Genomic DNA, 24,447 nt, shown 5'->3' with positions numbered 1-24,447 from the left:
TTTCGAAAGTTTCCACAATAAAAAGTTTGAAAAGCAATGTGGTTCCTGCCCTTGAACTCTGACATAAGTTCCTGACCACATTCTCCAGTCCTATAACTTCTGAGAGCAGCAGGGTCAAGGTCCACACAGCTTGGACAGAGCTCGGGGCACACAGCGTGGGTAGGAGGGAGATGGGGGTCGGTGCAAGCAGAGCAGTGGAAGGAGGGGAATGAAGGCCGTCGGGAGGGAAATGGGCAGTCACTCACCTACAGCAGACAGCGCGACAGTGGGCTTCCGTGTGTCTCTGAAACGCAAAAGCCAGAAGTCAAACGCCCATCCACCCACCACCACCTGCCTGGGGCCTCTCTCCCTCTGCTTGCATTTCTTCACTTTCCTTTCAGGGGGTGCTGGGGCTTCACTGGGGATGTGAGGACCTTAATAAGTGGTGTAAAGAGAGGCCTGTCTCCCTCCAGGGAGATGAACTTTCTCAACCTCTTCAACTGAGGCGGAATCTGAATTTCAAATCATACAGCTGTCTCCACAGAGAACAAATTCTAGTATTCAATAATAGTGCGGCCTAAGTGACTCTGAGGTGGACGTGCAGGGAGCCAAAAGGCTCCTTCCCAGTGTCATTTCTCCTAGGGAACAAGGGGACACTTGTGGAGATGCAATTGTGCAAGAGCTTCCAACAGCATGGCCAGGATGGCGTGAAAAACTACTCTGGATGTTCCCAACAGCCCAGAGGCAGAAGCCACCCAAGTGGCTGATGAACACATAAACCAACTATGGTCTATACAGACAATGGATTGTCACCAGGCCTTAATAAGGAAGGACAGGGGGGCTTCTCCAACGGTCCAGTGGTTGAGACTCTGTCTTCCAATGCAGGGGACGTGGGTTCGATCCCTGGTCAGGGAAGGAAGATCCCACATGCTGCGCCGAAGGGACAAAGAAAAAAACTGAGGAAGAAAATCCTGTCACATGCTACCACACGGCTGCACCTTGAGGACGTTATATTAAGTGAAATAAGTCAGTCACAAAAGGATGAACACTGTATGATCCCACGTACACGTGTGTATGTGTGCATTTGGGTGTGTGCGTGTTTCAAGTTGAAGAGCTGGAATAGTCAAATTCACAGAAAGTACAGTGGTGGCTGCCAAGGGCTGAAGGAGTAGGAACCAGGGGCTGTTTAATGGGTACAGATTTTCAGTTTTGCAGGATGAAAAAGTTCTGGAGCTTCATTGCACAACAATGTGAATATACTTGACACAACCAATCTGCACAGTTAAAAACGATTAAGACAGTAAATTTCATTTTGTGTTTTTTTTTACCACAGTTTAGAAAAAAAAAACAAAACTATTCCTGGATACAGTAGGAGACTCAAATGGTCAATGGTTCATTGCAAACGGTCAGTGGGCAGCCACGTAGGGCTGGGAGGACCAGACAAGGCAAAGCTGCAGCGCTGGCTTATCAAGAAGGCAAATCAGTTCAGTGTCTTTTCATCTTTAAATTATGAAAACAACTGTTTCATATAAACGAGGGATCTTTGCCCCAGAGCTCCCAGGGGACTGCTTGTTTGCTAAGAGCCCCTCTTCGTCCACTTCCCCTGGATTTTCTGCTCCTTCTCCCTCCTCTGGTGCTGCCTTTAGACCCATCACCTCGGAGGTGTGGACCTGTACGGGATGCTGGTGAAGTCACCTGTGCGCACCTTTACTCCCTGAGAATCCCTTCCGCTGGCCTGTCTGCTCCAGCAAACCTCAATACCTGGCCTGTCCTCTGCCTACAGTTCACCTTTCAGTGTCCAGTGTCACAAAATCACTGCCATTTGGGACGGTGGTGGAGAAGAGAGTGTCCTGTCCTGGGAACCCCCCCAGGCCACGCAGCCTCTAGCTAGGGGTTACAGGGAAGGGAACCTGCTCTGCAAAGAGAAAGGAGAATAGCTGTGTATTAAGAACTTAAGATGCGCAGATCCCGAGGCTGGGCACTCCTCCACGCTTAGCTCCATGGAGAGCTGGCCTACGAGCTGGCTCTCGGTCCCCTTTCCAGGGGGCAGTGAAGCGGCACCAAGAGCTGAGCTGCTGTCTGGGGGCACTGCCCGCTGCAGCACCCGTGTGTGTGCCCAGCAAAATGCCCCCACCGTCACCTGCCACTTCAGCAAACTCCAGCCTGCCTTCCCATTGCCAGAACCCGGGTTTCTTTGCCAACGGGACTTTCCCGGGCTGCTGGAGCCTGTTTTGCAAACCTCTATGATGGGCCTGAACTGCCAGGGAACCAGGTCCCTGTGGACAGCCTTCAACCAATGACTGACAGCAGATGCACCCCGCTTCCTGCTGAGGGGGTGGGGTGCGTCGCCTCTGAGGAGGGAGTGGGGCGCCGGTACCCAGTGTCCCCAGGAGGACGACGCGCCCTCTTGTTCACCTTCCTGAGCCTGTATCTCCTCTCTGCCCCAACTAGCAGTTCTGTCCCCTCCTCAACAAGGCACCTGCAGCGTCTCCCTGTCTCAGGGTCTGCATGGGGGCGGAAACCAAACTAAGACACCCGATCTCTAAAGCCAAGGTCCCCTAGCAGCTGAGCAGTTATGCCCTTTCACTGTTCTTACTTGATATCCCAAATGTAGATGTAGGTGTCCACAGAGCTGGTGACCAGGAGATCAGGCTCAAACACTGCCCAGTCCAAGTCACTGGAAACATAAGGAAGAAAGAAGACAGCAATGACGAGAAAGCATTGAGCCCAGCTCCAGAGCACAACCAGGTTTCACTTCTAGTGGCTTCAAAAAGTCACCACGAAGGGGCCCCTGAACACGGTTGAGGCTGGGTATCCTCCCTCAGGTAAGAAGACTTAACTGAGCTCTGAAGGAAATTTTCAGGTCCTTCCCTGGTTACCATCTGCTCCCCCAAAAGAAATGGAGCACTTCAACTTGAAACACGCACACACCCAAATGCACACATACACACGTGTGTGCACATAAGACAAAGGGAAAAAAAATAATGTAGAATTTTTGACTTACTGTTTTTTTTAAGTCAGACTTAACCACAGGTACCCTGAGTAAACCCAACATCTTCAAAGCAGTGGCAAAGTGCCACGTTGCCACACAGCTTCCGAGGAGGGCACGAGGCCTCTGGCACCCCCTGCCAATGTCCGCCCTCCTCGAAAGGCACTTACTACACCCAGAGCTAACACAGGCTGGGGTCTGGGCTTTCCTACCACCTCCCACGTCACCTTCGCTGCTCCTGCTGCTACTTCCCGCAACGAAATGTCCGCACCCTGAGACAGTGACCCAAGGAACATCCGAGAAGCCAGCCGGAAGGCCCTCAGGGAGAAGAAACTGCACATCTGGGTAACAGACTGTGGTCCAGGAGATTCACAAGGTGCCCACGGCGGCTGGACACAGAGCTAAGGGCTGGGCCCCGAGGTCTCTGTGCTCCTGGCCACCGCTGACCGTGAGCCCCGGGGAATTCCACAGGTGGAGCTTCATCTCCTCCTGCAGCAAAGGAACTCTAATCCTTCACTATGGAGCGGGGTGTACCTGTCTAGGTATCTCCTGGGATCGGGGTTAATAGCTACAGGGATGAGGGTCCCCAAATTCCAGCTGTTCCTCGCCATGAAAGCCATCACTTCAGGACTGCTAAGGTCCCAGCAGACACCCAGGGTCAATGCAAACCCAGAGGGTCAAGCCAGGAGGGGGATGGTGTCTTTGCTTCATCTCCCCAGAGACGGTGACCGAACAAGACAGGCCCGGGAGCGGCGGAGGGCAGTGCCTACCTGATGACGCGAGTGTGGCCTTGTAAGGTCGTGCCAACCTCCCCACTGCCATCTTTCCACTTGTAAAGGTCGACCCTTTGGTTGCTCTGGAAAGAAACAAGGGGAATGCCATCTTAAACGTCACAGCTGAACTGAAGCTACAGATGCGCTCCTGAGCATGAGAGCTACAGGTCACAGAGCGCTCCTCCACTGTCAGGGGAGCCACCCCCCGCTCTGAAGGTCACACTCCCATCTCCCTGGTCGCTGTCACACTCTGCGTTCTCAGCTCATCCTTCCCGCTGTCAAACACCTGGAAGCCACCTATCGCACTCTGAAAAAACGCCTGCATGGGAAAGAAAACAGAACCACTACCGAAAGGGAGTCCTGGAAGGCAAAATTATACAAGACTCCTTGACATGTGAACTTCTTTAAAGGTTAAGCAGAACAACACAGGGCAAATGGGCCAGAAGGAACCACAACTACAATAAGAAGAAGGAAGAAAAGAAAAAGCTTCCATCAAACTACATTTCACTTAAAGAAACAACAGGCCAGCAAATGCTCCCCAAATATCAAGAGTTCATGAAACACACTGACAGTGGATGAAGATTACTAATACACTAACTACTACTAGTACTATTAATAGTCTATTTAATCATTTCTGAAGACTGGTTTTCATTTTAGCTCAGAGACACTTGTGCAGAGCTCTGAGATTTTTACCCAGAAATGCCAGTTTCCAATTCTAAATACGTAAGGTTCTTGTTCAAAAGGTTAGAATTCAGAATGCTTCCAGTGGGAATAGGAGTGAAAAGAAAAGCCTTCTTGATCTTGTAATAACATTCCCTGCCATTTCCAGGGTCTGCTAGGGCCAGTTTATGGAACAGGAACTTTAAGAAACCTGCCCTCTGCTTTTTCTTATCACACTGCACACTAGATGTCATCACCCACATCACAGACAAGGCAACTAAGACTCCAAAGATGGGTGGGTGCTCAAGATAAAACAGTGAGCATTAAAACTGTGTCCTAACCTCAGATGTCCTAACTCCAAAGCTCTTTCCCTGAAAATGTCTGCCTTCCAATCAAGAGCAATGAAGGAAAGAAAAAAAATGAGTAAAACTGAACTTCATCAAAATGAGATGTCACAAACAACATTATCAAGGAATTAAAAAGACAGTCTATAGAACTGGAGAATATACCTGCAGATCCGATCACTGATAAGGGTCTATAGTCTTACAACTAAATAGTAAAAAAAGACAAATAACCCAGTTCAAAAACAGGCAAAGGAACTAAATAGACAAATCTCCAAAACATGATATGAAAATGGCCAACCAACACACAAAAATATGTTCAATGTCATTAGCCATGAGGGAAATGCAAATCAAAACCACAGTAAGGTACCACTGGTTGACACCTACTAAGATGACTAGAATTTTTAAATTACGAAAACAAAAACAGGAAATAACAAATTTCAGTGAGGCTCTGGAGAAACTGGAATCCTCGTGCAGTGCTGACAGGACTGCAAAACGGTCCAGCCATTGTAGAAAACAGATTGATGGTTCCACAAAAAGTAAAACACAGACTTACCAAGTGGCCCTCCCATCACTCCTAGAAATATACCCAAAAGAAGAGAAAATGAGTACTCAAAAAAGTATACATACACACATGTGCTTATCAGCAAGATTCCTTATAGCCAGACCAAATGTCCACTGGTGGATGAACAGACAATATGTGATGTATTCATACGAAGGAATATTATTCAGCCATAAAAAAGGAAAGAAGTATTGATATATGCTACAACATGGACAAAGAAGCCAGAGACAAAAGGTCATGTATCATTTGATTGCATTTATATAAAATGTCCAGAAGAGCTAAATCCAGAGATAGAACACAGAGACGTCACTAGGGGCTGTGGGTGGAGGGAATAACTGCTTAATCATACAGGGGTTTCCTGTGGGGCAATGGAAGTGTATGGGAATTAGACAGAGGTGGTGATTACATAACACAGTGAATGTAGTAAAGGGCACTGAACTGTTCACTTTAAATGACTGTCTGAAAAAAATCAACAAGGTGCTGTCTTGCCCCTCCTAAACACAAGCAGTGTTAGTCCACTTGGGTTGAGTACTAAGGGCTCAGCCTAAATCTGTGGTTCCCAATCAGGAGAGATTTTGCTTCCCAGGCAACACCTGACAATGTCCAGAGACATTTGTGGTTGTCGCAATGGGGGTGGGGGAATGCTACTGAGATCTTCTGGAGGAGGGGCCAGGGATGCTACTGATTTCCTGCAAAGCCCAAGACAGACCCCGCCACGAAGAATGATCCGGCCTGACCCTTCAATAGTCCCTGGAACCAGTTCCAATCTAGTTGTTGTCCCTCGTTAAAGGCAGACAGTCAGATTCTATTTTAGAAACAACAGGGAAGAGCAGCTCTTTGTTCCTTCTAAAGCTGACAACACTGCTCTTCTTTCTTTTGTAAGATGCTTTCCTCTCACAGACTGTCATTCCTGATAAGAACAGACCCAGACGGCACAGGGAATGGTCACATTCCCTGGAGGATGAGGACTCCTTCAAATACTGCCCTCCCTGCCCAGTGCAAAAGGAGCCAGAGGTTTAGATTGCTGTCCTAGGAGAACAAATCTTGATAAAAAAATCTGGCCAGGGATACTAGAAATGATCAAAGCCCAGGTCTTTTTTGAGTCTGGAATCCCTTGGAAAATCTAATAAAATGTATGATCTTTTCCCTGGAAGAATTCACATATAAATAGGTACATAAAATTTCAGGGGGTTAAACAAATCTAACGAATCCTAGTCAAGAAAAGGATCCCTTCCTTTGAGTGGAAAGGTGTCTGGAATCTTCTGATCGCTCTGAAAGCAACAATCACTCCCAGACCAGCTCACCAGGTCCATCCTGAGAAGGTCTTTCAGAGTCCCTGGCTAGTTACATTCCTGCAATGAAAACGGGTTCTTATCATAAACAGACAAGGAGGTATCTAGCTGCTTCCCCTTCCAAATCTGGATTCAATCCTTAGAAACACTGATGGGTCCCCGGATTCTTTCCATATATAACTTAAATCTGTAATTTGCTTCCATCCTCCTTTAAGAAGCATGCACACCTCTTTCCCATTTGAGAAAGGAGGATTGCATTCTCTTCTCTACCTAGAACACAGACCTACCAGCCCAGATCTCACATTTAAAAGCCTTTTCCAGTACTCGTTAAATGAGCTCACCGAGGCTGCAAAATAGTGCGCGAAGCTGTCATGAGGATTCCACTGCACAGCTCCAATGTCCCACTTGCTCTGGCGTGAGATCTTCCGGTGACCTTCAAAGGGGGCATCCAGATTGACGATGTATAGGAATCGACGGCTGGGAAAACAACATCAACATTCTAACGACAGAACAGCATTTGCGTGAAGATAGAAAAGCACATTTGGAATGACATACAGTGCGCAAAAAAACATCCCCAGATGCACATGATGTTTATTGACTCCGAAAGGCATACAAGTGACCAGAGTAACTCGTGGCTGCTGTACCCCTGCAAGGTCTGCCTCTAGAGATGGTCCTCCCTCCTGTACCCCCGGAATCCTGACCTCCTCCACCAGATTCAGCTCCTCAGGCTTTCCCATTCCCCCAGCGAAGATCACAGCTGATTCCACAAGACCCCCACCACGCAGTCTGCATTTCGACTACAGCACCCATCTCCACAGCAGAACTGCCCATGTAAAGGCTCTTGTCCCAAAGCAGCTGAACGTTTCAGGGTATGGACCACATCTTGAATATCTTTGTACTCCCTCGTTGCTAGGCACAGTGCTTTGCATTCAATAAGTGTGGGTAAAACCAAACACATCACTTATCACTTAGCCAAACATTCTGTAGAAAACCTCGGATTCCCATGCAAGTTGACGACCTGGTGACAGGAACTAAATTAACACTATTGGAAGGGGGAAGAGCAACCAAAAAATAATGATGAAAACAATAACCATATTAAGTGCCAATAATGTTCACAGTGCCAATCAAAAAGAAGGATCTGAAAACGGGGACGTCCTCTGCTCACCTATTTTCCTTCTAAGAAAAAAGCCCTCGGTGGGTGGATCAACCTCTCAGCAGCCATCAGCAGCTCTTTGCTGGGAGCTCTCCGAGTGCCCAGGGTGTCAGCGAGGACAGGTGGGCTCGGCAACGAAGACAAAGAAGAACTGTCCCTGCTCAAAAGGGACAGGAACTAGAAAGTAAAAGTGGCAGATCAAACTCTAGCAGGAGCCCTAGGAGGGACAGGTTAAGAGAGAAGGGAAGCACAGGTTAAGACACAAACTCAGAGTCTGTGGGGCTTCTGAGAAGGCTGGTGCAGAACAAAAGCCTAGAACCTCTGACCTCTTCCTAAGGAATCACCTGATCATACGGCAGGCAGGCCAGCATCTTCTCATTAGAACGAAAACAGGGCAAAGGCCCAACACTATATAAATGACGCGGGTATCAACAGGAGAGCCCAGAGACAGCACGGGGAAAATGCAGGCTAGCAGAAGGTGGGTACTTCCGGATAGATACGCCTGACTGAACACACTGGTTGTCTTCATTCCCCCACTGAAGATCCACTAGAGTAAGGGTGAAAATATAAAAGACAGAAATCCACAAAGACACGGAAAATGACAGAGGAAAAAATGGAAAGCAGGCAGGAAAATGGTAACTGATCTAGAGGAAAGACAGCCAGCACCCAAGGGCCTGCAAGGCGAAATGATTCACACTGCGGAATCCAGGCGGGCAGGGGCTGGAGGGGGAGAGAAACTACTTCAGAGGAGCCGGGGCTGGGACAGGAGGGGGTGAGCGTGAGGTGCTGCACCCATAACAGGGTGTGAAGCGGGGGGCGCGACCCTCAGGCCTCTTCCCCTGTGCAGCACTCACCACGCGTGGCTTTCAGTCTCCAGACACTGATGGTGACGGGGGAGATGACCAGCCCAAGAAAGAACAAAAGCAAACCAACAAACAACAAAAACAAGGCCCTGAAGATGATGTCCAGCTGAGCTATTTAAAAATCCTGAAAGACGATGCTGTGCAAGTGCTGCACTCAATATGCCAGCAAATTTAGAAAACTCAGCAGTGGCCACAGGACTGGAAAAGGTCAGTTTTCATTCCAATCCCAAAGAAGGGCAGTGCCAAAGAAAGCTCAAACTACCGCACAATTGTGCTCTTCTCACACGCTAGCAAGGTAATGCTCAAAGCCCTTCAAGCTAGGCTTCAACCATACGTGAACCGAGAACTTCCAGACACCTCGGCACACTCCAACAAAAGGGCCAGGTTTCCAACTGCTTTCCCTACAGCGAACTCCACCACCACACGCGTAAACAGAAATTGCACTTACTCTTTAATATTAACACAGAGCCCATGAGCATCAGTCACGGCAGGAAACTGGAAAGACAGAGACCAAAACAACCAAAAGGATAAAAAGAAAAGAAATGGGCAGCACAGAGGAAAGAAGAAAGCCTACACTTAATAGTCTCAGAGACATAAAAGAAGATAAGGTAAAGAACCGAGAACAAGAGCTCTTAGAAATTAAAATAATAGTTGAAAATGTTAAATCTGATAGAAGGGTTGGAAGTTAAAGTTGACAAAATCTCCAAGAATGTGGGACTTCGCTTGTGGTCCAGTGGTTAAGATTCTGCACTTTCAATGCAAGAGACATGGGTTCGAATCCCTGGTTGGGGAACTAAGATCTCACATGCTGTATGGTGTGGCCAAAAAAATTAATAAATAAACTCTCAAAATGCAAAATAAAAAGACCGAAAGATCAGAAGAGAATCCATACAGGATATCCAACAAGCCCTAAGAGGAGCTCCAGAAAGAATGGGGAAAATGATCAAAGAGAGAATGCAGGAAATTTTCTCCAAGCTAAAAGACACAGATTTCCAGACTGAAAGGGCCCTCCACGTTACTAAAAATTATTCTGTATTTTACTCTGGTGATCACATGAGTGCATATATTTGTAATTTATTCGAGCTATACACTTAAGGATATACCTTACTACACACATTTTAAAGTTCAATATAAGAAAATGAAATGGCGACCTTTAAGCTCATGTTGAAAAACAATATGATGTATACATGTCTAAGAACACCACCAAAACAGAAACACTTGCATGATGTCCAGTTACATAATCTGATTTTCTCCTAGAATGCTACAAATGACAATATCCACAGCAGTCAGTACTGAGAAGTCTAACGTTTAAGATACAGTTATTCCAGGGCACCTGAAAGTATATTATGGGCTGTCAATACGGCTGTGTGCTGTGCTCAGCTGTCAGTCATGTCCAACTCTTTGCAACCCTTTGAACTGTAACCCACAAGGCTCCTCTGTCCATGAGGTTTTCCAGGAAAGAATACTGGAATGGGTTTCCATTTCCTTCTCCAGTTAATATGGCTACATAATGCCAAGTATATGTTATTTTTCTTTTTGTTTAGATAAAGCAGGTAATAATGTCAGACAGGGGAGGTGGGTCCCTCTAAGTCCTCAGCAAAATGAATGAAAAAAGACATACCAAATCAGTCATGGTGAAAATGTCACACACACAAGCGGCAAAGATAACACTAGGGATAAAGATAGGATTTCTCCAAAGAGAAAAAATAGGTCACATACAGAGCCCAGAATCAAAATAGCATAGGACCTCTTGACAATAACAGTGAGAAAAAGAATCCCAAATACGATTCAACACAACAACTGTTATAAGACTACATTGGAAGGAGGGGGAAAGTCAGGTATATATGTAAGGGACTCACAGACTAAATAAAAATGCTCAGTACTCATCTTCTATTGTAAGAACTCAATTTGAATATTGATGATGGATAAATCAAGATACAGGAGTATCTGTAGTATGTGTGTGTCAGTTGCTTAGTTATGTCCAACTCTGCGATCCCATGGACTATAGCTCGCCAGGCTCCCCTGTCCATGGAATTCTCCAGGCAAGAATACTGGAGTGGGTTGCCATCTCCTTCTCCAATATGTAGCATACCACTTGGAAAACTGGAGGCAATCCAAAAAAAGAAAAAAAAAAATAGCTAAAAAGAGTCTCAAGTGACAGAGGACATTGTACAGTGGTAAAGGGATCAACCCAACAAGAAGCTGTAACAGTTTTAAGTATATATGCACTGAACAGCTAAATACATAAAGGAAATATTAACAGACATAAAAAGAGATAAACAGTAATACAATAATAGTACGGGACATTAACACTCCACTTTCGTCAATGGGCTTGCCAGCATTTAACATTTTCAGACTTTCAAATCTTAGACATTCCAGTGGATGTATAGTGGTATCTCATTATGCCCAGTGACTAGAGATTTCATCATCTTTTATGTACTTGTTGGCCATTGATATTTTTTCTTTCATGAAATGTCTATTCAAATCTTTGGCTATTTTAAAAATTAGGTTGAAATAGACATTCATATATTATCAATACAGTGTCAAATAAATTATTTTTCAAATTAAAAAAAAAAGTTTCAAGTGGTTGCCTCTGGGGAGAGAGATCGGGGTGGGTAAAGGGTGAGGTGGGATTCTGCTGACAATATAAGCTTTTAATGCTACTTGGCTTTTTAAACATGTATAGGCATTTCGTTCATTAATAAACAAGGTTTAAAAACTGATTAGGAGTGACTTCTCTAGTGGTCCAGTGGTTAAGACTGTGCTTCCAAAGCTAGGGGTGCGGGTTCAATCCCTGTTCAGGGAACGGCACAGCCAAAAAATAAAGAATAAATTTTTAATAAAAAATTTAAAATAACTGATTCAGAAATTAATAACATACACCAAAAACCACTGAATTGTACATTGAAATGGGTGAACTATATGGGTATGTGAATTATATCTCAATAAAGCTCTTTTTTAAAAAGCCAGTTGAGGGAGGGGAGAAAGAGACAGCAAATTTTCTTCATCTATGCATCCAATGTGATACAAGAAAGTGGTATCTGGAGAGAGGGTCAGAGGGAAAAGGGAAGCTTACTTTCCATGATATGTCCTTCTGAGTTACTCAATGTTTGCAATGGTTTTATTTAAAAGTAAATTAAAACATGATTTCAAAATAAATTAATGAATAGAAAACACTTCATTTTATAAATGGGTCCACAAACAACAAAGTTAATGAAAATATAGCTGAATTGAGAGGCAGCAATCTAGAGCAACATGAAAGGGAAAGGGGGACTCTGACCATCAAATGTTATCATCCTGGTACAATGTTGGGGTGGTTAGCAAATGCAGGGATGGACTTCATTTGCCAGAATCTTAATTTTGAACCAGAAGACACTACAGAGATTACATAACTCAATTTCTTCAGGATGAAATCCAATTCCTTTATGAGCAAACTAAGTCCAAGGAGGCCAACTGAATAAACATCCAGGGGCTCATCATCAATGGAACCCAGATCCTTTCAAACCTAGGAACCAACTACCTGTTAGATTGTACCAGACAGCATCCTTCCAAAGAGTCCACGCATCAAACATAAAATGGAGATTTCAAGACCACACTGCTAGTGACTAACTAACAGCTCAAAGGAATTTTATCGCTCACCTGTTAGGACAGAGACGCAAATAATCCCTGTGACGATCTCTGAGGTCACTAGGAGAGTGGAACTAAACCTAATGACTGTAATCTTTACATTAAAGAAGCACTGTCCAATTTCCCAGAAGCCTCTTGATTTGCAACTTACTCCCGGAAACCGTGGCAGACGAACTCCGCCAGCTCACTTACCCAGAAAGCACTGCATGCTGCCCCACGCAGTCCACGGACATGGCGGTCGCCTGTGAGAGAGAAGAGGCGTTCAGTCCTGCCAGGGAGACCAGCTCAGGTCGGGGAGGACAGGCAGGTAGGCACCTGCAGGTCTTCCTCTTCCCATGGCCCAGGCAGTTCCCCACAGTGGATTCTTTAACACCCTTCTAGTTCTCATCCAAATCTCACGTTCATCTTCCACAACAGGGCAGCTGTGGTCTGTTCCACCAGGGGTACACACAACCAAGCGGGCAGAGTCTAAATTGAGGAAACAAGTCCTGGAGTTGTCGGAGAATCCAACTAGCTCAGAGCAAAATGAGCTACTAAGAGTTCCTTCCAAACACACACACAATCCATGCCTTTCCAAAGGGCATGGACTTCTTCTCCAAGCTAAACGGCAACTGAATATTTTCAAACACCACTTCTGCTGAATCTACAGTCATGTTCTTGAGATGCTCAGTTCCTATTTAATCTGAGATTTCTAGCACATTTTACTGGTTTCCATTCCCCAGGTCTCCCAACTTCTAGGGAGCACCATCTTTTCCGGAGCCGATATCCAATTTCCAAAAGACCACGCTGAATCAAGGAGATTTGCATTCAGGCTGGAGCACGAGACTAATTTTAATCATGGCAGTTACAGCCCTAAATTCTCTTATTTGGCAAATTCAAGTCCTGTTGCATTCCCAGGGCATTATCTGAAACAGTCTGTGCCGTTGTTTGCTTATTAAGTGCTCTAAGCTCTTTCCAAGAGATAGTCCAGAGAGAATGCATTTTGTACATCCTGCTACACTCACAAATCACAAATGGTAAACAGAAATTCTCTTCCTCACTTTCATTGGGCTTCTTAATGGGTTTCTCACTCATATACCCCCAAGAAACTTGTAATATTAGGGACAAGATGTCAGAGTGTTTTCACTGGAGGCTGAGAAGGGAATTAATACGCATTCCTCATTTCACTGGAGTCGTGAGCAGAGAAAAACCCAGGTGCAAAAACAGGCTGTGAAATGAAATGCCATTTCCAGAACTCTTCTGGAAAATTTATACACTAAGGGTATGAAAGAGGGCAAGATGGTACCTGCAACCAGGAGCAGTACCATCTTTCTAGAGGGTGTGTGGTAGCAAGAATCCTAAGGTGGCTTCAAGATTCTGGGCCCTTGCTATTCACACACATTCTCCCCATTAGTCTAGGTACTAATCTAGTAAAAGTACTCTGAGGTGTATTAAGGTCCAACATCAGTTCACCCTAAGATAAAGAGGCCTGAAACAACCCCAACAACCCAAATGCCCATCAGCTGATGAATGGACAAACAGCATGGTATATACACACAATGGCATACATGCTACAGTGTGAATGAACCTTGAAAACATTACACTAAGTGAAGTAAGTCAGAAAAGAAGAGAGTAAATACTGCATAATTCCACTTATATAAGGTGTCCAGACTAGGTAAAGGTCAAGTCGTAGATACAGAGAGTATAGTAGAGGTTGCCAGGGACTAGGGGGCTGGCAGTGAGGTGATACAGTTTAGTGAGTACATAGTTTCCATTTGGGATGATGAAACAGTTATTGGAGGAGCGACAGAGATAGAGAGACCTGACCACATCAGCCGTTTAAAGGTAGGTCAGAGGTCAGAGCCAGAGGAAGTCAGAGATTTGGAGGGTGAGGGATTTAACAGGGAGAAGACTCTGCTGCCGGCTGTGAAGATGGACAGACCACATGGCAGAAGCTGAGAGTGATCCCTAAATAATAATCGGCACACAACAGGGACCACAGTCCCATAACCCTCAGGAACTGAATTCTTCCAACAACCTGAATGAGCTTGTTAGCACATTCTTCCCTAAGTCAACGGAGCCCCCAGATGAGGACACAGTAAAGTGATGCCTGGCTTTCAGCCTCGACAGAGAAAGCAGTCTGGACTTCTGACCTATAGAGTGTGTGTGCGTGTGTGTGTGTGTGTGCATGCGTGCACACACACGCGAGCTCAGTCATGTCCAACTCTTTGTGACTTACAGTACTGTAAGCTAATAAATGGGTGCCACTTCAAGCTGCTAAGTTTGTGGTACAGAGACAATAAAGGATGATTTGGTAATAACACCAAAAAAAAAAACCAAACACGTCATGTCCTCTGACTCAGTAATTCCACCTCCAGAATTTATTCAAAATACAGCAAAACTTTTATACACAGAGTTGTTGAATTCATGTTATCTATAAGTAAATTACAGATATCTATACAATGGAATATTCCAGAAATATTAAAGGATGACAGAAAAATGCAGGCACCCAGCCTACAACTAGACTATCATAACTCACCACATCTCCTCGTCAGAGTAAGTTATTTTTTAAGAAGTAAAACAAAAGAATACCCACATCTAACTTACACTTCCCTACCCCTACCCCCCTCACATAAAAGAGGCCAACATTATGTTTGCAGGAGCACATGAAGGAGCGTTATGCTAGGCTGCTCCAAAGGGGGAAATGGAAACAGAGAAGTGCTTTAAGACAGGCTGTGAAATCAACTGACAAGAGTAAAAGGTGGAGTTTACCCAGGACAGGAGTCCCCCGCAAGGCCTCAGCACCCTCACTTCTCTCGATGGGGAACAGCTGAGAGATGCTCAGTCCGGACATCAGAGGGCGAAGGGCCATGGGGCTCCTGTGCGATGCCACTGCAAGAGAGGAAGGGAGCCGCACGAGGAGAGAAAACGCCCACCAGCTGTGAACAGGGCTTGCTGTAAAGTAAGCCCTGTGAGTAACGGCTTGCACCTTACTTACAGAGGGAAAGTGATATTTCATTCCCTAATATGAACTAAAACTTAAATCGGCTACTTAGCCTGAATAACACTGAAAAAAACTATATGAAAATGTTTAGATGGTAGAGATTTTTATCAGATTTTTATTCCTCTAAATGAGCCTACATTCTTACATATGTGCAGTATTTTATAATAAAAAGCCCTCCTATCTTTTCAAGGCCCCCTTCCAAGTCTCTTCTCTTTCCACTCCTCTCACAGCCTGGGCATGACATTAAAGGTCACTTCAGACCTCTCTTCTGCTCCCCCTTCAGCCTCTCCCTCCCAACCCCAGCCCAACACTCCAGCCATCGGCTCCAGGGAACTCCTATGTGTGAGCTGCTGACAGGAGGACAAAGCGGAATTCTTCAGAAGAATTCCTTCCAGGTCCTCAAACTCAGGCAAGCACTCTCTCCTCTTTGGCCTCACACCAGCTGCTTCCTCTGCCTTGAAGACCCTTCTCTCCAGTCTTCACCTGGCTCATTCCTTCCTGTTCTGGCTCTTTTAATTTATTCCGAATCCTCCCCGCTTACACACATTCAGTGCCCTGCCTATGCTCCCACAATACCCAAGGCTCACCTTTACACGGCATTTACTCTTTGTTTGCTTTTGCTTTGGGCTGTGCCACATGTCATGCGGGATCTTAGCTCCCTGACCAGGGATCAAGCCCGTGCCCCCTGCAGTGGAAGCACGGAGTCCTAACCACTGGACTGCTGGGAGTCCCTATACAGTACTGATCATACTTTACAATAATTATCTACTTACTGATAGGTCTCCACCATTACACTGCAATTTCTGGAAGGTAAAAATCAATTTACTAGCACAATGCCTGGTCCATGGTATACACTCCATAAACGCTAGCTACTATACACAATACAGGTCTTATAAAAGCTTATGCTATACAAAAACGTGTACATAAATGTTCATGGCAGCATTATTCATAATAGCCAAAAAGTGGAAATAACCCCAATGTCCAATAACTGATGAATGGATAAATAAAATCTGGTACATCTATACAATAGCATGTCACAAAGGCCATATATTGTATAGTTCCATTTGTATGAAATCCTCAGAATAGGCAAATCTATACAAACAGAAATTAGATTAGTAGCTGCTGCCTAGAGCTGGGGTATCAGGGTACTAGGGGGCTGATGGCTAAAGGGTACAGGGTTTCCTCTTGGGGTAACAAAAATGTTCCAAAAATTACTGCGGTCAAAAAAAAATTAAAAAAATTACTGTGGTCAGAGTTACACGCTTTGTGAATGTACTAGAACCTACTGAATTGTATACATTTGAAACAGGTAAATCATATGATATGTGAAAAATATTTCAATAAAACTGTTACCCAAAAAATGCTACGGTAAAACACTTTCGTCTTTTAAAAAATAACAGGTATGAGACTGTATAATAGTCAAATGACACTGAATTTGGAGATGAATTGCATTACACATCCACCTTGGGTTTACAGTTAAATTTGGGTACCAACACAAGGTTCTGTTAGGAAGTTGATCTCTGGGAAGAATCTGTAACACAGCTTCATAGGATTATCTTTCTGCCTTGATTCAATGCAAAGGAAAGCCTCCCTAGAGGCCTCTGCTACCTGCAGAACAAAAGCTAGGGTTGGTTTCTTTGAAAGGACTAGGGAAGAAATCAGCTCTTCCTCCTCTTTCGACCCCAGCTGAATTAGAAAGAGCTGTCCAAAAAACAGAAATGCTTTGCCTGCCATCCTTCTAAATGATGCAAAGTGGAAACATTCAGTCAATGCAAACCAGAGCTAGGTCAATTCCCCTAAGATCAGGATGTCACGTGCCTGAGCACTGACTGTAATGTATGCATTACCAGACTCCATACAACAATTCCACAAACTGAAACCCACTGATAGAAAAGGATCAGAGCATTTAACATGACAAGATCCGATCGCTTTAAATTAGAGCAGACACTGTTGCCAAGCCTGCTTTCAAACCACCCTTGCTTATAGAGAGGTTATCTATCAGAGGTCTGCTTACACACTCAGCACAATGAGCCTTTCTTGGGAAGTCTCCCTCTTTACTTATTATTTCTGACTGGAGTATAATCGCTTCACAATGTTGTATTGTGTTAGCCGCCACTGCACAAGAAAGTGAATAAGCTATATATATGTGCGTGTGGGCCAGGTCGCTTCAGTCGTGCCCTACTCTTTGCGACCTTATGGACGGTAGCCCACCAGGCTCCTCTGTCCATGGGATTCTCCAGGCAAGAATACTGGAGTGGGTTGCCATGCCCTCCTCCAGGGGATCTTCCCTACCCACGGATGGAACCCGAGTCGCCTGCACTGCTGCTGCTGCTAAGTCGCTTCAGTCGTGTCCGACTCTGTGTGACCCCATAGACGGCAGCCCACCAGGCTCCTCTATCCGTGGGATTCTCCAGGCAAGAACACTGGAGTGGGTTGCCATTTCCTTCTCCAATACATGAAAGTGGAAAGTGAAAGTGAAGTCACTCAGTCATGTCTGACTCTTCGCAACTCCATGGACTGCAGCCTACCAGGCTCTTCTGTCCATGGGGTTTTCCAGGCAAGAGTACTGGAGTGGGGTGCCCTTGCCTCCTGCACTGCAGGCGGATTCTTTACCCAGTGAGACACCTGGGAAGCCCCGGCTATCTGGACACATATATACATATATATCTTCTCCCTCTTAGGCTTCCTCCCACCACCACCCCCATCCCACCCATCTAAGTCATCACAAAGCACTAAGCTGAGCTCCTTGTGCTTTACAGCAGTTCCCACTAGCTATCTATTTTACCCATGAGTGTACATACGTTAATTTCTAATCTCCCAATTCATCCCACCCTCCCCTTCCCATGTCCATATGTCCACTCGACATCTGTGTCTTTATTCCTGCCCTCAACGTAGATGTATCTGTACCATTTTTCAAGATTCCACATATATGCATTAATATACAATGTTTGTTTTTCTCTGCCTTACTTCACTCTGTATGAGACTCTAGGTCCATCCAAGTCTCTACACATGACCCAACTGTATTCCTTTTTATGGCTGAGTAATATTCCACTGTATAGATGTACCACGAATTCTCTACCCCTTCATCTGTTGTTGGACACTTAGGTTGTTGAAGTGAAGTCTCTCCCTTTAAAATGAGAACATCCTCACTTTCCCACAAACTCAAATGGTACAAACTGGTTTCACAAGGAAAATTACCTAAACTTTCTGAGTCTCAGGTTCCTCATTTGTAAAATAAGAGGAGAGATGAGATGACTCCCAAAGGTCCTCTCAGTCCCATGAGTCTGGCCAAGTTTGCTGCTTCCTCAGGCAAGTTTTCTAATATCACCATTGTAATAAACATGCATCAAGCATTTAATGTAGAAGTACACTGGCCACTGCTAAGGGCTCTGTGTACATTATCTCATTTAATCCACATGGGAACTCAGTAGCTGGAGAAAAGAGTTACCAGCAGGCATGAGACTGCTAACCTTACAAAGGCTGGCTTACAAGGCTGACTCCTGACTGGTATCTCGGACTTGAGGCAGCGGGGTTGGGGGGGGGGTCCCATATTCCCTAACGGATAAGAGGTGCTGTGTCTAAACTGTACGTACAAACAACGTGGTTTGTGCAGAGCCACTGCTGCGCTTCAGTGAACGTGGAATTTTGGTCTGTGCTAGCCAGAGGGCTCTTACATGACCAGCTCCAAAGAAAAACCTTGGCCGCTGTGTCCCAAAGGAGCTTCCCTGGTGGACATCATTTCATGGGTGGTACAATTTGATGCTGGAGGAGTTAAGCATGTCCGGAGTGACCCCACGGGGAGATGACTCAAAAGCTTGTGCCCAGTTTCCTCCAGGCTTCTCTCCTCTTCCCTGAGATGCTGCTTTGTGTCTTTTGCTCTGATAAATCATAACTGCAAATACGAGTGTGAATCCTCCCAGTGAAACTTGGGACTGGTCTGGGGAATCCTGGACACAGACAGGTACTATTACCGTAGTTTTATGAATGAGGAAATTGAAGCCCAGAAAGGAAATAAGTTGCCTAAGATCACACGGCAAATAAATGGCCTAACCTGGATCCTCATGCTGAGCCTCTAGCTCCAAACCCTCTCTGCTCTACTATACTCGTCCCTCTTCCCTCACAGCATTTTAAGAATGTTTATTTATTTATTTTTGGCTGGGCTAGGTCCTCACTGCTGTGTGCGGGCGCTCCTCTCAGCTGCGGTGCTCCGTCTCCTCCTCGTGGTAGCTTCCCTTGCTGCAGAGCACAGGCTCTAGGGCGCACACAGGCTCACACAGCACACACACACTGTAGCTGTGACTTGCAGGCTCTGGAGCACAGGCTCAATAGTTGTTGCACACAGGCTTAGTTGCTCCACAGCATGTGGAATCTTCCCAGACCAGGGATCGAACCCATGTCCCCTGCACTGGTAGGCAGACTCTTACCCACTGCATTTTTATATCAAGTTTTCTAGAAAACAACCTGCAGCATTCACATCATAATAGTCACTTCCACCAAAAATAGTCTTACCATTTCCCCACATCCCTGTAGTTCTCAAAAAGTAAATCCAGAAAAGCAGGGATCAAAGCTGGATTGCTCGACAGAAATGTACAGACTATAAACTATTCATAATTTTCTCCTTAGCTAAAGAATTTGCTCAACTCTTTTTTGGTTTTTTTAGAGCAAAAACCAGTCCTCAGTCTTCATCTGTCTAGAAGTTATAGTAATGCTGAGACTAATAAGTCATCAACCACCAGGGGCAGCAGAGAGCAAGCTTTCTCCTGAGATGCCTCATTCTCCATTTCAAAGCAACAAGAAAAGAAAAAAATGAAAAATTATGAAGAAAATCTGTATGAACCTAGGATATGGATTTTTCTTAAGAAGACTGAAAAGGTACAATCCATAAATTCAACTGCACTAAGCTTAAACTACTGTTCATCTAAAAATACCATTAGAACAATGAAAAGGCAAGCCACAACCTGGAAGAACATATTTGCAACTTACATAACTAAATAGAGGATTAGAATTCAGAAAAAATTTTACATTCAATCTATGAGAAAGAGACAACTCAATTTTAAAAAAGGGGTATAAAATATAAACAAGCATCTCATAGGGAAAAAAATGTGAAAAGATATTCATCTTCACATAGTCAGGGAAATACAAATTAAACCCCCAAATAATAGGCCATTTCATATGCACTAGATAAGTGAAAATCAGATGTAGAGATGAAAGCATGATGTGGGTAGGGATTTTTTGCTTGTTTTCTTCTCTAATTATCAGTCCATTCAAGCTGCTATAACAAAACACCATAGACAGCAAATTTTTCTTTTTTTGTAAGATGCTGCTGGGTCTTCGTTGCTTTGCACAGGCTTTCTCTGGTTGTGGTGCTAGAACATCTCACTGCAGTGGCTTCTCTTGTTGCCAAGCACAGGCCCTAGGGCACACTGGCTCCAGTGGTTGCGGTGCACAGGCTGAGTTGCTCCAAGGCACGTGGAATCTTCAGGAACCAGCGATTGAATCACATCCCCTGCACTGGCAGGCAGATTCTTATCCACTACACCACCAGGAAAGTTCAAAAGGGTGAATTTTTATTGAACATTAAGTATACCTTAATAAACCTGTACTTCTTTTAAATCACTTTGTATGGAGGGTGGACTGGAAGGGGGCAAGAAGCTGGGGTGCAGGGAAAGTTTGAGCATTTTCCAAATGCCCAAGTGGAGACATTAAGGAGACAGCTGCTATGAGTTTGCCCTTCATATCTTCATCACAAAAGTCATGCCCTTTGGTATTTTTGTACTTAACTGTTGAATTAAGAGATCCTTATCTGCACAGTCCACCAACTCCCCCTCTTTGACAGTAGAAACTAATCTCCATCTTCCTAGTTCCCTGAACTGCACCTTCCATACCAGAGCCACTAGCCGCAAGTGGCTATTTAATGGCAATTAATTAAAATCTAATTAAATTTTAAAATATAATACCTGTCTGGAGAAGGCAATGGCACCCCACTCCAGTACTCTTGCCTGGGAAACCCCATGTATGGAGGAGCCTGGTAGGCTGCAGCCCATGAGGTCTCGAAGAGTCGGACACGACTGAGCGACTTCACTTTCACTTTTCCCTTTCATGCACTGGAGGAGGAAATGGCAACCCACTCCAGTATTCTTGCCTGGAGAATCCCAGGGATGGAGGAGCCTGGTGGGCCACCGTCTATGGGGTCGCACAGAGACGGACACGACTGACTTGACTTAGCAGCAGATACCTGTCACACTAGATCCATTTAAATTGTTGAAGAGCCACATGTCCATCATCTCAGAAAGTTCTAGTGGATGGTGTTGCTCCAGAAAACTATCACTAAGCTTTCTTAGTGTTCACACTCATTGATCTCATTGATTCTAGCGACCACTTCAGAGTGGATGCCAAGCAGCACAGGTTCCTCACTAGTAATCGGTGAAAGTAACATCTGTTTTATAAAGTAAATGACACATATAAAATGTAAAAAAGAGTTTCACCTTTCAGACTAGGGTTTTTCTCTGAAAAATCTAAAAGCTTTCCACTTTTTAAATTATTTATTTGGCTGCACCCAGTCTCAGTTGCCGCATGCTGGCTCTCCACTGGCTCTGGGTTGCAGCACGCAGATTTAGTTGCGCTATAACATGTGGGATCCCAGTTCCCGGACCAGGGATTGAACCCATATCCCCTGAATTATAAGGCAGATTCTTAACCACTGGACCACCAGAAAAGTCCTTAAGAGCTTTAAGTCTTTTTAATGATTTTTTAAAGTGGTGGGTGTTTGGAAAAGTTTATTGTTCTGCTCTTCAGAAAAGCGATATAAAGAGTTTTAACTTTTTCTTTTCTACATCAATGAAACAGTTAATAAAATGGGTCTCAGTAGGTCCCTATCCCTCCCAAAGACCACCAAAATCAATCACAAAATCATGCTAATTCACACTAAGACATACCCTTCCAAATGAACAGAAAAATCAGACAGAAAAACAGAAACTCCCGCAAGGCAGTTAGATTACTCAATTTACTTTGTTCTCTGACTATGACAACTGCTGTTTAGGTTTAATTATTCGATACAACTTCATAGCATCCTAATATCTGTGTCAGCACTCTCTCTGCAGGTCTTTCCAATTACATCTCTGCAGAGAAGTAGGGGTGAGACTACCTGGGTTTCTGTGAAAATTAAAGGGTTTGCAGATTAGTAGCTTCCAAATTAGCAGGCTCAGAGGTAGGACACATGACTCTGTTCTTAGTCCTCAGTGAAAGCAATTAACAAGAAGGGTAACAGGAATATGGTTCTTTTTCCCTGGGAGTCTGGCACCTTCCCTCCTTCCAGAGACATCATGCTGACAGTGCAAAGTGCTTTTAGGATCCTTTAATCCAAATGCGGTTGCTCAAATTCCCCAGAGTTGCTCTGTATCAAGGGCACCACAGAGCAAACTGGTGGGAGGTTCTCCACTCCTTCATCTTCATGGCAAAAGAAGGAACCACATCATCCTCTTATCATAAATCCAGATTCCCCTTCAGTAAAGATCACCTCGGCACCAAGACAGTGCCTGGCACAGCATGCACCTGGCAAAAGTTCAGGAAACCTTTATTGAACAAGTGAGTGCATGAAAGCCAGGCACTGACAAGGTATTCAATAAATATGTGTGCTATGAACGAAGAGAAACACCAAGACACTGTCCTAGGTGCTGGGGGAAGGGGGCCATGATATTTCTCGTGGAATGACCTTATGCTAGACTCATACAGTATGAAGCAGGGTAGTGTAATGAGCCCAATAAGTCCCTGGGGCCAGATGCCTGCCTTCAAATCCCAGTGGGATCACATAATGAGAGGCTGTGGCCAAGTCACTTGGAATCAACCAAATGGGGAACAGCTTCCCCAATGGGAAAAAAAAGGAGTAATGTCTACTTACCTTGCACGATTTTTCATGCATTATTAAAACAAAATGTAAATAAACCACTTAGCACAAGGCCCGACATATGGAAGGAATGAAATAGAAAGCAGGTAAAAACTTCTAGTAAGTAGGAGCTTTTCCTTTAGGTTCACCATGTGTCCAGCACTGTGCCACACATTCTAAATGTATGACCTCATAAAATTCTCAAACCAACCCTACGAGGTAGGCACGATCCGTACCTCTTACAGGTAAGAAAACACGAGCAGAGAGTGAGGACAGGCTAAGAGCTGAGGCGGAATTCGAACCAGGCTTAACATATGCAGTGCATACTCCTATTCGCTGTACGATATTTTCCACAATTCTAGAATCAGTGAACACTTAGAAGCTTAGACGCTGAAACAGGCACTTTGCATGCAGTTTGTTTTTGGTTTTTTTTTAATCGAATCCACTCCAAAGTCCCGTGAGGCAGGGAAATCCATGCATCTGAGGCTCAGAGAAGTTCTGTGACAAGCCCAAAATCACCAAGCGCGAGGACTGCAAACACCCCCTCGCTCATCACCCTGGTCCTGGGAAGCCTCTGCTCAGCGCTCACAAACCCGCAATCTCTGCACTTAGATGTCCCCAGGCAGACCCCACTGCCTATATCCACGAGGGGAACCCCGAAACCCTGCCAATGGCAGCCCCAACCACCCCCAACGGTCATCCAAGCTCCCCTCGCCCGCTCGGGCCTGACAACTCCTGGCCACCCTCTTACCCACCTCCCCAGCCAGGCTGGGGGTCGACCCGACGCCCCCGGGACAGACCCGGCCGCGTGGGGGAGGGGAACCAGGAAGGGCGCATGCTCGGAAGGCCCCACTGGCCCCCAGCTCACCTGGGAGTCGCGGAATTCCACCACCACGTTCTCGCTGCTCCATCGCGCCGCCATCGCCCGCGCCCAGCCGCGGGGGCCGCAGGACTACGCGCTCCCAGCCCCTGCACCCGCGTTCCCGGGCTCAGAAAGCCCCACGCAGCCCTCGGGTCCGCCCCGCCACGCCCCGCCCGTCTGGCCTCAAGCCATTGGCTCACACACCCACTGGATACGCCCTCTCTTCCCAGTTCCTCCAATTGCGGCACCGTGCCGGCCCCGAGACGGGCACGCCCCCTTCTTCCGTCCCTCGGCTCGAGCCACCCTCGCTACTCGGGGCGGTGAGGACACGCCCCCCCTGCCGCAAGCTCTGCCGGGAGTTGTAGTCCAAGGTTGAGCCGCAACCCGGGCAGAGCTTGCAGGTTAGGGTTTGGCGCAGGGGAGAAAGATGTTCTCCTCCGGCCGGGGTCCATGGCAAGGCCCAGGCCGTGGATAACCAAAG

General features: G+C 45.6%; 1 protein-coding gene across 31 annotated transcripts in view; it reads right to left on the bottom strand.

Annotated features, from left to right (window-relative positions):
* WDR59 (WD repeat domain 59) overlaps positions 1 to 24,132 on the bottom strand; it is a 126,283-nt gene extending 102,151 nt beyond the window's left edge. For 30 of the 31 annotated variants that reach the window (XR_014059179.1, XR_014059180.1, XR_014059177.1 and 27 more), the window contains exons 1-6: positions 23,973 to 24,132; positions 12,432 to 12,481; positions 6,938 to 7,073; positions 3,739 to 3,824; positions 2,576 to 2,656; positions 246 to 283 (exon numbers count right to left, since the gene is read on the bottom strand). Coding sequence is in view for 27 of the 31 variants with exons in the window: in XM_081508676.1 (XP_081364802.1) it covers positions 246 to 283; positions 2,576 to 2,656; positions 3,739 to 3,824; positions 6,938 to 7,073; positions 12,432 to 12,481; positions 23,973 to 24,026 (445 nt within the window). In the remaining 4 variants the exon portion in view is untranslated. The remainder of the gene's footprint in view (positions 1 to 245; positions 284 to 2,575; positions 2,657 to 3,738; positions 3,825 to 6,937; positions 7,074 to 12,431; positions 12,482 to 23,972) is intronic. The other variant, XM_081508685.1, reaches the window with a different exon arrangement.
* Positions 24,133 to 24,447: the final 315 nt, after the last annotated feature.

Source organism: Giraffa tippelskirchi, chromosome 7 (assembly GCF_054371585.1).
Source record: "Giraffa tippelskirchi isolate mGirTip1 chromosome 7, T2T-mGirTip1v1.2.pri, whole genome shotgun sequence".
NCBI lineage: Eukaryota > Metazoa > Chordata > Mammalia > Artiodactyla > Giraffidae > Giraffa > Giraffa tippelskirchi.
Note: the sequence above shows the minus strand (reverse complement) of the source record. Positions and strands in the feature narration are given on the sequence as shown.